The following is a 13,009-nucleotide window of genomic DNA, read 5'->3' as shown; positions in this document are numbered from 1 at the left end:
GAAATTGGTTACAGCATCCATCAAGAAAAATGATGCATGTTCCTGATGCTGAAAAAGAAACGTAGAACTGGTTATGTTGTGAAAAAAGAAATTGCAATATTAAATCCCAAAATGATTTAACAGCATCATAAATCTTATGTTCTTCTTCAAGGTTAAACCCGACACCATGAGGGGCGGGGTGGGGGGGGATGAGGATACCACACAAATTACCGTGTCATCCGTACGTTAGGAGTGAAACACCATTCTGAACTTTCACAACATATTCATTAATTTGAACACAACATCCTTCAGTTGCAATTTAACAAATGACTCATCTGTTCATTATCAGCGTAAAACTCCTCCGTTAAAAAGCACAAGGAAAACCCACACTCTAAGAAGTGGTTAAAAGAAACTTGTAGTTCCATAGTCCAAGCATATTTGCCTCACCTGGAGTTTTACACATTCAGGTATAGCAGTGTTTCTCAAGGTGGGGCGTGGCAATATTTTGGTGCGGCACGAGGATTCAAAACTCTTTTCAAGATCAAAGGAACCATGATGTGGCTGTCTGAAGAGAGCGAAAAGAAATACCCAAACTCGACTACTTTGGCAAGGGAAGTATTGATAAATTTTCCATCATCTTATTTAGTCGAATGTGGATTTAGTGTTGTGACCGATTTGCTGCAAGCTCAGAGAAATCGACTGGAAATCACGAAACGTGGTGATTTAAGGCTGAAACTGACAAAATTGGTTCCTCGAATCAAACAAATCTGTAGCCAGCGTCAAGGGCAGGGCTCCCATTGAAGTGAGTAGCAATTGAATAAAATTTGCAATAAAGTTTTAATAAAGCCTTTTGAATACATATGTAGTGTATACTGTTGTGTCTCCAATCATGGTGGGGCGTACAATTTTTTTGAAAATCAAAGTGGGGCGTGGGACAAAAAAGGTTGAGAAACACTGAGGTATAGCTTAATGTTAAATACACAAGGGATTCGAAAAGAATCTGTTCACTTTCCCCAACCCCAACACCTCTCTTAAAAGCTTTCATATTTATCATTTTCCAAGCAAATGAAAGTTAGTTCACCTTTATCAATGTCTCACTAACTCACCCTCCCCCTTCAACCTTATAATGAAACCAACCTGTACCGTGAACAGGGACAGACCGCTTTTCCGGGTCACGGTATAACCATTGTAACATTGCTGGCAGCAAATTGTACCATACACTGTCATGTCAGGTATCAGCTTTTATTTACCTCTACTCAGAGATCAAGGATCAAGGAAGAGCTTGTTGACTTGGTAATCAGTAAGGGAAAGAAAAGGTTTGTATTTATTTATTTTCATTTCCAAATTTACTCCTGCATGAAGGCTGGCAAGATCGCCTAGAGGTGTGTGCACTCACCTCCACGCTGGGTTTGAATCCCGACCCAGCTAGAAACTACCAACCTGTTGTTTCGCAGGCTGGACGAGGCCTCAACTTGCGCCGTCCGTGGGATGGACATTAAGCTGGAGGACACACCTGCCAGCAATGGTTATTGGTGTGTCATTAAACCTCCCAGGGTATCCTTCGTCGTCACCCAAATCAGTCGACAATTCCGTATCGGAATGGCGATCTGACCAGGAATCGGTTCGCTCTCGCCTCGATACATTTCGCCACTCGTCGTGATCGCCCAAAAGCTCTGTCAAGAGTCTGGGCCTCCAATTATTATTACCTCTGCCGCCGAAGGTTATGTTTTCACCCGTATGGCTTGTCTGTGAGCAGGATATCTCAAAAAGTTGTGGACGAATTTGGTGGACATGTTGGGTGTCTGACAATAAGTAATCGATTACATTTTGGTGAAGATATGGATCCGGATTCTCGAATTTTTTTCCAAGTCATTCTTCATCATTGAATGACGTCTCCAAAAACTATATATAGCATGACATTTTAAATATTATTGATGGGCGATGACAAAACAAGGTGGATGACTTTGGTAGGTAACAAAAACAAGCCAATTCGATTTTAGTTAAGGTCTGGATGCAAATCCGGCCCATCAGTGGAATGCAAAACGTAAACTGTTCAGCCTGGCGGGGGTGTGCGCTCTACCGAGTGCCGTTCTAGTTATTAATTATTATTATTATTTTTGTTCATGCATGACAAATTTAATGCTTGGAAAAATTACTTCAGCGTGGCTTTTTAATCAAACAGAATGCCTCTAATCAAATTAATGAGCCCCATTAGTGAAGAGTACAGCCCTGTGACCACAGGAGGATGAGTTCGTTGGGAGAAAGGGGTTGGTATCGCTATCCATCAGAGCCTTCTGGAGATACACGTCGAATATGTTCAGCCATATTGGGATGATCACCAATGTACCGTAGGAGACGAGAATTGGTGGTACAATACTGCGATACAAAAATTGAATAATAATAAATAAATAAAACCCTCCACGAAAATTTACAATCATCAAAGCAAGGAAAATAAAATCAATAAATAAATAACATGGAATACCGCAGTGGAAAGCAACGTGCCCGATAGCGATACCAACCATGACGATCAACCTGCCTCGTCGGTAACAGATGTGCATTGACGAGCCGTGCGAAGACATGCTGCGGACACAAACGACCACTGATAATTGCATCATTATTTTTGTGCTCAATTCCCTGCAGCTAAAGAAAAGAAGAAAGAAAGAAAAAAAAAAACAACATGCAGCCACAACGATATCCAGGGCTTTCACATAAAAGGCGAAGTGAGGTTTCGGAAATGCAAGCCATTGGGTTTGAATAATGACTCGGAATAATATCTAAAAGGAACATCAAATTGCTCGTCCCTGCCACCACCTGCCCTCGTCCCTCCCCCACTTGTTGGAACTCGAGGTGACGAGCTCTACATTTGAGACGTAAATTAGCATCTGGAGTTAGTTTGCCCACGACGTAGAGCGATCCGAGTCGACGTGCAATCCCTTTTCAAGCCACCAAGAAAATAATTTGGAACGTTTCCCATTCAAAACCGCTCGTCACTCCTCAGTCGTCCACAAAGCAGGACGCCGTACATAAAACCGGAACCATGGAGGATGTAATGTGCATCGACGAAGGAATGCAGACTTGCTTTTCGGCAAACAAACACGGAGCTGGAAATTAAATTATAAAAAAAAAAAAAAAATGGCTGAATGTAAATCACACTTACCTCATATTGTTTAGAGGAATTCACCGTCTGCACTGTAACCTTCGTGGTGACACTTGTCTGTGATTGGTGGGTGGGAGGAAAGGGGGGGGAAGGGGTGCATCACATTTAATGATTATTAAACAATCGTAAACATCCGTGAAGGATTTGTTGATCGTCTGATGCCAGCGCAAGGCAAGTGGAAGAGAACCATTCAAATTGGAATTGCAGATGTTTTGGGGGAATTGGGGACAAGGGTCAATCTTTGTCATTCCTCAACTGACAGTGCCAGTAAAGAAGTCGTATCGTGGCTCAATTGGATAGGGATCACAAAGTAGACACGCAATAAGCACGCCACAAGACGACGACGTCAGATGCATGAAGTACATACAATGGACCTATCCCTTATCGAGGTCAGATGTTTACCGTTACAAGGAATTCCAGAGAAAATTTGGGGGGTGGGGGGGGGGAGTGACGATCCACGCTCTTTGTTTCCAGGTGCTGTTTGCATGATAACCTGACGAGGAAAACTCTCGTATTTATCTTTAAAAACATGACTAAAGTAAACTGCTGCACACCAACCTGCATTGGAACCAAGAGAACTTCTTGTTACTCCAAGTTCACTGCTCAACTCCTCATTAGTTCCACTTTTCTCTCGCCCGTGAAACCAACTTCCCCCAATCTGTTGAGTCCCATTCTTCCCTCCAGGACTTCAAGACAGCTGTTCACCAACATCGCAGATCATCCCCTATCCATACTCATGACCTCTTCTACCCCAAATGACCCCATTCCCAAGCACTCCCTTTTTCCAGGGCATTGTGATTTTTGCTTGTTCGTTGTCGGTTAGTTTTTCCCTTTGCAGTTTCATCCCCACCTTACCCTTCCTCTTCTTGCTGTGTTTCATTCAGCTGCAGTGCAGCTTGTTCACCCCCATGTGTCCTCCCCCTCCCATTCATCTCACGTTCACTCTGCTGACGTTTCCCCCTTTCTATTTTGTTCCCTTCCATGAGCCTCAATCCTGTATACCAAAGAAAAAAACAACAACAAAAAAAACGATCCTAAGAGGTGGTTGTTGTGGTTGAGCTTCCCACAGAAGAATCAACATCAGCCACATCTGATCAGTGATCAGTTAGTAATGCAGCCATCTCATGGAAACCATTAGCGGTGGATTGAACCACCATCTTTTCCCCCCAGACCCAGAATTCCTTGCGGTAAACACGTCGCACGATGTCCACGATATCGATATGTCTGGAGTAAATTTACCATGAAGTATAAACAATGTTTGAATAAATGTTTCATGACCCCTCCATATCCTCAATGATAAGTTGACCTTTTCAAATATGACACAAGAAAGAAAGAAAGAAAAGTTCGAACTATCAACGAGATGGGGGGGGGACAATGAACGAGATGGGGGGGGGGTAAGGTGGGTGGAACAATAAGGGTGGAAGAAAGTTTGGGGAGGGTGGAAGCAAGTTTGGGGAGGGTGGAAGCAAGTTTGGGGAGGGTGGAAGCAAGTTTGGGGGAGGGTGGAAGCAAGTTTGGGGGAGGGTGGAAGCAAGTTTGGGGGAGGGTGGAAGAAAGTTTGGGGAGGGTGGAAGAAAGTTTGGGGGAGGGTGGAAGAAAGTTTGGGGGAGGGTGGAAGAAAGTTTGGGGGAGGGTGGAAGAAAGTTTGGGGAGGGTGGAAGCAAGTTTGGGGAGGGTGGAAGCAAGTTTGGGGGAGGGTGGAAGAAAGTTTGGGGAGGGTGGAAGAAAGTTTGGGGAGGGTGGAAGAAAGTTTGGGGGAGGGTGGAAGAAAGTTTGGGGGAGGGTGGAAGAAAGTTTGGGGGAGGGTGGAAGAAAGTTTGGGGGAGGGTGGAAGAAAGTTTGGGGAGGGTGGAAGAAAGTTTGGGGGAGGGTGGAAGAAAGTTTGGGGGAGGGTGGAAGAAAGTTTGGGGGAGGGTGGAAGAAAGTTTGGGGGAGGGTTGAAGTGAGGAGGGGTGGAAGTAAAATGAGCTGGTGATAAAACTTGCTAGTTTGCTTTGAACCAACAAATGACATGATGCCAAAATAGTTTCACAATCTGTTCATTGCATCACCAGCAAATAATCAACTGCGGGGAAAGGACTTCATAAAAACGTCTTAAAGTTTTCAAACTAAAAGATAACAATGATAATGAAAAAAAAAAAATCATAATAGTTCCCTTTAATACAAGGAACTTCAAGGTATGAGACAGCCATTCGGCCCATTAAGCCTGCGGAATGGTTACCAACCTATGGTGGTTTGTCCGTGCTCTATCCCTTTTAAATGCTGAGAGTCGAGTCTGGAAGCAGCACGGACCATTTTTAGTCTTTGGTTCGACTCGAGCAGGGTTTGAACCACTGACCTCCCAGACTCAAGAGTGGACGCTCTGACCATTTCACTACCATGACACCAGATCTCACGACCGTACTGTACATGGCTTATTTGCACAACCATCAGAAGGTACTCGAACCCGGAACTGATGGCTTCAAACTAACCCACGCAAACAAACGTTCATCGCCGTCAGCACGACCTCGATCACACGGGAAGATTGCACACTGGGAGATGATACCCAGCACACTCAATTCCCAAGAAGGCATTTCGCATCGTAATAAATAAATATCACATTTAAAATCGTCAAATCTTACACAAACAACACGGATCATTCAGATCTCGAGGAAAAAAAGCGATGTCGTCCAAATCTGGCTGAGACGCGTCCCGTTTGTGAATGAAATAACGGTTCGCGACAAAGGCCCCGCTAGGCCGAAGAGGCCTACGATCTCGGCTAGACAAGTGGTAGGGCCTCGTATGCGCGAAACGCCCAATGGGAGCTAGGAAAATGATATCGTTCATTGGGCTAAACAGCCAACGAGCCCGCAGATAAGAGAACGAGTGGCAACAGACAATTATGATAAGATCGGAGAAAAATAAAGCACCTGAGTGCCTTCTGCAGCTTGTCCAGGGCCGATGGATGCGATCAGCGCGAGTAGAACGAAGGTAAACAGAGAAACCGCCATTGCACCTGAGAAAAGCGGTTTTGGCACGGATGTCGGTATGGTATGGTATGGGGTGGGGTGGGTGGGACGGTAGGAAGGAGGAGTTAGCGACGATGACGTCAGTGGGAGGATTTTCTGTGAGGTACGCTGGTTAGTTATTATTATTATTTTTTTTATTGTTAACTAGATTTTTTTCAGTCTCGCCCAGGGGTGTGTTCCATTACCAATCAGCTTACTATCGCTTGCCAAGCCAGCCGTTCCTTATGAACCGTTTCGTTGGAGTGCTTGTTTGAGTGCTTAAGCCGCTTGGCGAGCGCTCTATAAACAAATTGTTCATGGAAAACATCTGTGACATCATGAGGAAATTGGAGGGTGAAGCAAATGTGAGATACGAGGCCGTGCCTCCCGTCGCTTCGCTGATGGATTTCATCAAAAGACAATACGGCTTGTTGTACCTGACAAACGTATTGCATGTGTATCTGTGAGTGTCAATAACGATGTAAAATGAAGTAAAACATGCGAAGAGGGATCTTTCAAAACACGTGATTGTTGCTGTCCAGGCCGTCGTTTTCAGTTTTACTCGATCCTCTTGTGACAACAACTGATTGTGTTCGCAGCGGGTACAGAGACGCCTATATGAAGAGTGAAATAAATAAATAAATAGTCAGTCAGAAGGGGGATTCCCCCCCCCCCACCAAGCTTATCTATGGACCTTACACTGTGCATTTTGGGGAGGGGGGGTTGGTGTGGTGGAGTTTTGCATGTTTGTAGATTTTCAAGAATTTCGATGAAAAGTATAAGTAACTAGAACGGGCACTCGGTAGAGCGCATACCTTCGCCGCCGCAACTTCTTTCCGGGCACATTTGAAAAATGTAACTTTAAAACGTCCATGACGTCACAACCGTCAGTCCGATTGACGTCAAATTTGGTGTGTAACCTCCTTGAGGGCAATCCAATAAAATGGAATGATAAAGACTGAAAAATTAAAAAGTTGAAAAATGACGTCATCTTTTGACGTCATTTTGACGCCCTCCCGGTGACGTCACGTCCAATCGGGGACTACCATTCTGAAAGCTCTAAGTTCACTGAACGTTTTAACGTTGGTTTCATGTCAATAGCTCTATTAGATCTGAAGCTATGCCTACAAGTATATTTTGACCTTGAGTGTGACCTTGACCTTGACTACAGTGTCAATTGGCAAAACCTGTACATCAATAAACAGATATTTTGGTACTGATCCTAATGCCTGGATTTGGGAGACTTTCCTTTATAAATTACATCGATATTTGAAAATAAAATATCAGGACATTTTCGCCACAATTGAAAAACGTCATGTTCAAACGTCAATGACGTCATAACGGTCAGTCCGATCTACGTCAAATTTGGTGTGTGACGTCCTTAAGGTAAGTTCTACCAAACGGTATGATCAAAACTGATGTGGTCGAAAATTGAAAATTTACGTCATCTTGTGACGTCATTTTGACACACTTCCGATGACGTCACGTCAAATCTGACACGAGGCACCCGAAAGGTATTTCGTCATGCAACAATATGGCGGTGGTTGCATGTCAATAGCTGTATTATGAAGGAAGTTATGCTCAAAAGTGTGTTTTTGACCTTTTCATGACCTTGACCTTGACCCGATCACTCCCAAAATCTAATCAAATCGTCCTTGGATACTCACGAATCATCCCACCAAATTTCATGCAATTCGGTTTTATACTTTCTGAGTTATGCGAATAACAAACAAACACACATATTCACAAATAAATAAATACACAGCGACCAAAACATAACCTTTCGCAGAATGTGAAGGTAACAATAAAAGTATGAAATGCACGTCTCAATATCGTTCTCTGTGACAGTACAATTAAAGAAATAAGCACCAATCGTTTTCAAGCTGTTTGCCAAGCAGCTTGCCAAGCAGCTTACCAAGCGACTTGCAAAGCGGTGTACCGAGCAGCTTACCAAGCAACATACCAAGCGATTGATACTGTGGTGTAATTTTCAGAGGTGCCAATTTGTTTGTACTTTTACATCATGAACTTTGTTTTATTTGCTTGTCCAACCAATAGCAGTCGTGGAGGCGTGGCTTTTTTTTTTAAATCAAAAGTTTCTAACCCAATCATTTTTCCCCACACCACGATTGGGCCCTTGGGCCTCCCCCTCGGGGGACTGGCGTTGAGGAAGGCTTTAATAATGGAAGGGTGACGACGCTTCCCTGCCTGGCAGCTCACTATTTACACTGTCATGGAGATAACTCACAGACTTGAGTTTTACTGGAGTTAAACAACAGTTCACTGGAGTTCATTGGATAGTGCCTGTTTGTGGTGAGGATGTTGAGGTCGTGGAGAGATTCACTTACCTTGGCAGTGATATTCATGTCTCTGCTGGCTGTGAGTCAGAGGTCAATAGACGTCTGGGTCAGGCTTGGGGAATCATGGATTCGCTGGATAGTGGGGTGTGGCGCTGCCGGTACCTGTGTGGGAGGAAGAAACTCCGAGTCTTCAGGTCCTTGGTGCTTCCAGTCTTGCTCTATGGATGTGAGACTTGGACTCTGACCAAAGATCTGAGACAGAGACTTAATTCCTTTGGTACCAGGTCTTTTCGGAGAATCCTTGGCTATCGCTGGTCGGACTTTGTGTCCAACGAGCGGTTGCTGAGAGAGACTCGGATGAGATTTGTTACCTGCATGGTCCGTGAGCATCAGCTGCGGCTGTATGGACATGTGGCTCATTTTCCTGACGCTGATCCTGCTCACCAGATTCTCTCAGTGAGGGAGTCTCGTGAGTGGAGGAGGCCAATGGTTCTGACCACATGCCTCGTGGTTGCAGCAGGTTGACCATCATCAGCAGGAGATGGGGATGGGCCAGGCATCTGCCTGGGGGATGGCCAGACGGAGGCCCCTGGAGTACCGGCGGAAAGTGGACGCAGCGACGCGCTGCTCTGGCGCATGCTGGATAGTGTAGGGTGTTATGTAGCAAAATGAGGTCCCGTGGGATTTGCATGTTAATTTGCGTGGGACCATACTTAATTTTGTAGAGGAATGTCCTGATTCGGAAAAATTATGGTGTCATTTCTTTCTTCACAACTTTTTTTTTTCAGGTCGTTAGTGACACCCCCTAAAAATGGTGAGGTCCGGTCTTGTAACTGTTTTCAACTTTGTTTTTTTTCCAGGGTAACCTCGACATGTAGCATATGTAATGAAAGCATATGTAATGTAGCATATGTAATGAAAGCATTGCTGCCACATGAACTAATTAATGAAGAATTATTACATAAATGCTTAATCAAGTGACCTGTACACATTAATAACGAAAAATAATACTTTTTCTATGCATTAATACTTCCACTTGAGATCAATTTGTGCAATATTTTAGGACCAGGAGGTAAATCCATGCAGTGTAGATGTATTTCACGACGCATGTAATTTTGATAGTCTGTTGCTCCCCTGTGCTAACTTATTTGGCCAGCTTCTGCTCTCAGTATATTATTTTTAAGGAATTGAGTATGATGAAACATCATGTCCTGGACGAGTACAAACGCAATCAGTGATTCCAATATTCTAATCTTAAAGTTTTAGATCACTGATTTAACCTATAGATTTGTTTCCTTGCAGGTCTGGGAACTCTTGGTGATCAGGTGATGGGATTAGTAACCAAGCTGGATCAAGCATACAGATATGTAATTTGGGAATCGGAAGTGGTGGTGGTGATGGTGGTGGTGGTAGAAGCAGCACGGACACTTACACAACAGATTAACTTATAATTATAGCAGAGTCTCTGAGTCATTAGCCTGGTTTTGGCTTCGTGGTTTGGGTGGCTGGCTTGGGATCTAAGGGGCCTGAGAAATGGCCCCTAAGGGGCCTGTGGTGACGAAACATACACATCCATCATACTAAGTTTTATGAGTTGGCTGTCCTACTTCAAATAATCATGTAGTTGTTTGAATGTTGAATGAAGTATCATATCATTGAAACGTCTCCTCCCCCACCTGGAGTTAAAACATTTTATACCCTATGTTTCCATGATGGGGTAAAAACGCTAAAACCGTGTCCTGGGACTTATGACTCATTCTATAGAATGGTTTTGGAATTGGAAAAGGGGTTTTCAGAGGTTCATTCTTTCCTATTACTTGTTCAATATGTATGGGGAGTATATCAGAAGGAAATCGAATTTGGATGACATAGAGTCAGGATTGGAGGAAGATGAATCAACTCTCTAAGGTATTCTGATGATACCACTCTGTTGGTGGAAAGTAAAGAGGGATTGATGAAACTACTGCAGAGAGTGAAGAAGGAAAGTGAAAAAGCTGGTCTTTATTTCAACCTAAAAAGACTCAAATCTTGTCAAGTGAGAAGATCCATGTGTTCAGATTGGGAGCCGATCACGTGGAAATAGTGGAAATTTCATCTTGCTGGTTTCTAAGATTGAAGTGAGTGGAGAATGTGGAGGAGAGATTAATAGATGGTTAGTGATTTGGAGAACATCAATGTGAGCATTGACAATGATCTGGAAAAACAAAGATGTGATAAAACAAACTAAGAAGAGGCTGGAGAAGGGTTTGGCATTTCCAGTTGCAATGTATAGATGTGAATCATGGACTGAAAAAGAAAAGAAGGAAGAAGATTGACAGTTTTGAAATGTGTTGTTTGTGGCTGGTACGAAAAATTCCATGGACTGCATGAAGAAACATGGTATTCATGGAATACTTACCCCACGCAGTCTTGAGAAAGACTTGGTGAGAGCCAACTGTTGTGTTTTTATATTTCGAACGCAAGGAAGTCACATTGTCTCTGGGCATTCGGCTTTGTTAAATTCACTATGTAAGTTCTGAGGTGGCATCAGTCATCCAAGTAATGTGCGCGTCATCAAATGGTAAAGTTTCAATTTCCTCCGTTGAATGGTTTTCGATGTATGCCCTCAACACGAGACGGGCCACGATGGACCTCCGGTAGCTTGTCCATGTTGCTAAGTTTGAGTCTGGGGAGTAACTGCTGAAATCTCTTTATTTGGGTTCTTCATGACATCTTTCTGTTTGTTCCTTTCACATTTCTGCCTAATTTACTGTTTTTCATAATTTTCTTTGTTCATTCTAATTCTTGCTTTTTCTTCTCTTTCATCTCGTTTACTATCTATTCCTCTCTTTCGTTATCTATCTGTCAAAGGAGAAGTTAATTATTGCAGATTTTTTTTTCTTTTCTGTAAGGCTCACTTGGCTGTGCCTGGATGAGTATGAGGGTAGTGGAGGTGCGGCTGAAACCCGAATCGTCTCCAGGTTCCTTCTGATGACTCCGTCTTTGCTCTTCACTTCTTCGGGTTCCTTCTTGGTCTTTCATTTGATTATAACTGATTGATAGTTTTGTTACATGAACGAGACACATACCATGATGTGTGCAGAATGGTGGAGTAAAATAGCCCTGTCATTGCTGTCTGAGATCACAATGAGCACGGCACAAGAGGGAAAGGAAGGCGAGCGATACAGAATGAAGACATTTGTTGTTGAATGCAGGAGAGCAAGGTGGAAACATATAAACTCATGTGAGCCACTTTCAACAGAATTTTCTTGAGCTAAAGGTGGAGACAGTCAAATGTAACAGTCACAAACTCGTGTGCACCACGGGGACCCGTCGTAGACTTATGCACACCACGGGGACTCGTTGTAGACTTATGTGCACCACGGGACTCGTTGTAGACTTATGTGCACCACGGGACTCGTTGTAGACTTATGCACACCACAGGGTCTCGTCGCAGACTTATGCACACTACAGAGACTCGTCACAGACTTATGCACACCACAGGGTCTCGTCACAGACTTATGCGCACCACAGGGTCTCGTTGCAGACTTATGCGCACCACAGGGTCTCGTTGCAGACTTATGCACACCACAGGGACTCGTCGCAGACTTATGCGCACCACAGGGTCTCGTTGCAGACTTATGCGCACCACAGGGACTTGTTACAGACTTATGCGCACCACAGGGTCTCGTTGCAGACTTATGCACACCACGGGACTCGTTGTAGACTCATGCGCACCACAGGGTCTCGTCGCAGACTTATGCGCACCACAGGGTCTCGTTGCAGACTTATGCACACCACAGGGTCTCGTCGCAGACTTATGCGCACCACAGGGACTTGTTACAGACTTATGCGCACCACAGGGTCTCGTTGCAGACTTATGCACACCACAGGGTCTCGTCGCAGACTTATGCGCACCACAGGGACTCGTCGCAGACTTATGCGCACCACAGGGTCTCATTGCAGACTTATGCGCACCACAGGGACTTGTTACAGACTTATGCGCACCACAGGGTCTCGTTGCAGACTTATGCACACCACGGGACTCGTTGTAGACTCATGCGCACCACAGGGTCTCGTCGCAGACTTATGCGCACCACAGGGTCTCGTTGCAGACTTATGCACACCACAGGGTCTCGTCGCAGACTTATGCGCACCACAGGGACTTGTTACAGACTTATGCGCACCACAGGGTCTCGTTGCAGACTTATGCACACCACAGGGTCTCGTCGCAGACTTATGCACACCACAGAGACTCTTCACAGACTTATGCGCACCACATGGTCTCGTCACAGACTTATCCGCACCACAGGGTCTCCTCAGACTTATGTGCACCACAGGGTCTCACCGCAGATTCATGCGCACCACGGGGTGTCGTCACAGACTTGTGCACATCATGGGGTCTCGTCACAGACTTGTGCACATCATGGGGTCTCGTCACACACTTGTGCGCATCATGGGGTCTCGTCACAGACTTGTGCGCACCATGGAGTGTTGGTGCCGACTTGCCAAAAATATTGTTCTGGTATCAGCACACGTGCTGGGCTCACGAGGTGCATACTTGGACCCACCGCCACTTCCGACCCTCAGGCTCCCGGACCACAGAT

General features: G+C 44.7%; 1 protein-coding gene across 4 annotated transcripts in view; it reads right to left on the bottom strand.

Moving 5' to 3' along the window:
- The window catches only part of GINM1 (glycosylated integral membrane protein 1), an 87,559-nt gene that overhangs the window by 7,545 nt on the left and 67,005 nt on the right, over positions 1-13,009 (bottom strand). The window contains exons 1-3 of one of the 4 annotated variants that reach the window (XM_085855834.1): positions 6,046-6,142; positions 3,137-3,193; positions 2,499-2,559 (exon numbers count right to left, since the gene is read on the bottom strand). In XM_085855834.1, the coding sequence (XP_085711960.1) occupies positions 2,499-2,559; positions 3,137-3,141 (66 nt within the window). In that variant the 5' untranslated portion in view covers positions 3,142-3,193; positions 6,046-6,142. Of the gene's footprint in view, positions 1-2,498; positions 2,560-3,136; positions 3,194-3,694; positions 4,019-6,045; positions 6,209-13,009 lie in introns of those variants that run through there. The other 3 variants (XM_085855833.1, XM_085855836.1, XM_085855832.1) reach the window with 3 other exon arrangements.

The sequence above is a fragment of the Eptatretus burgeri genome, chromosome 15, assembly GCF_056783735.1.
Source record: "Eptatretus burgeri isolate ZD-2024b chromosome 15, Ebu_testis_v1, whole genome shotgun sequence".
NCBI classification, from domain to species: domain Eukaryota; kingdom Metazoa; phylum Chordata; class Myxini; order Myxiniformes; family Myxinidae; genus Eptatretus; species Eptatretus burgeri.
Note: the sequence above shows the minus strand (reverse complement) of the source record. Positions and strands in the feature narration are given on the sequence as shown.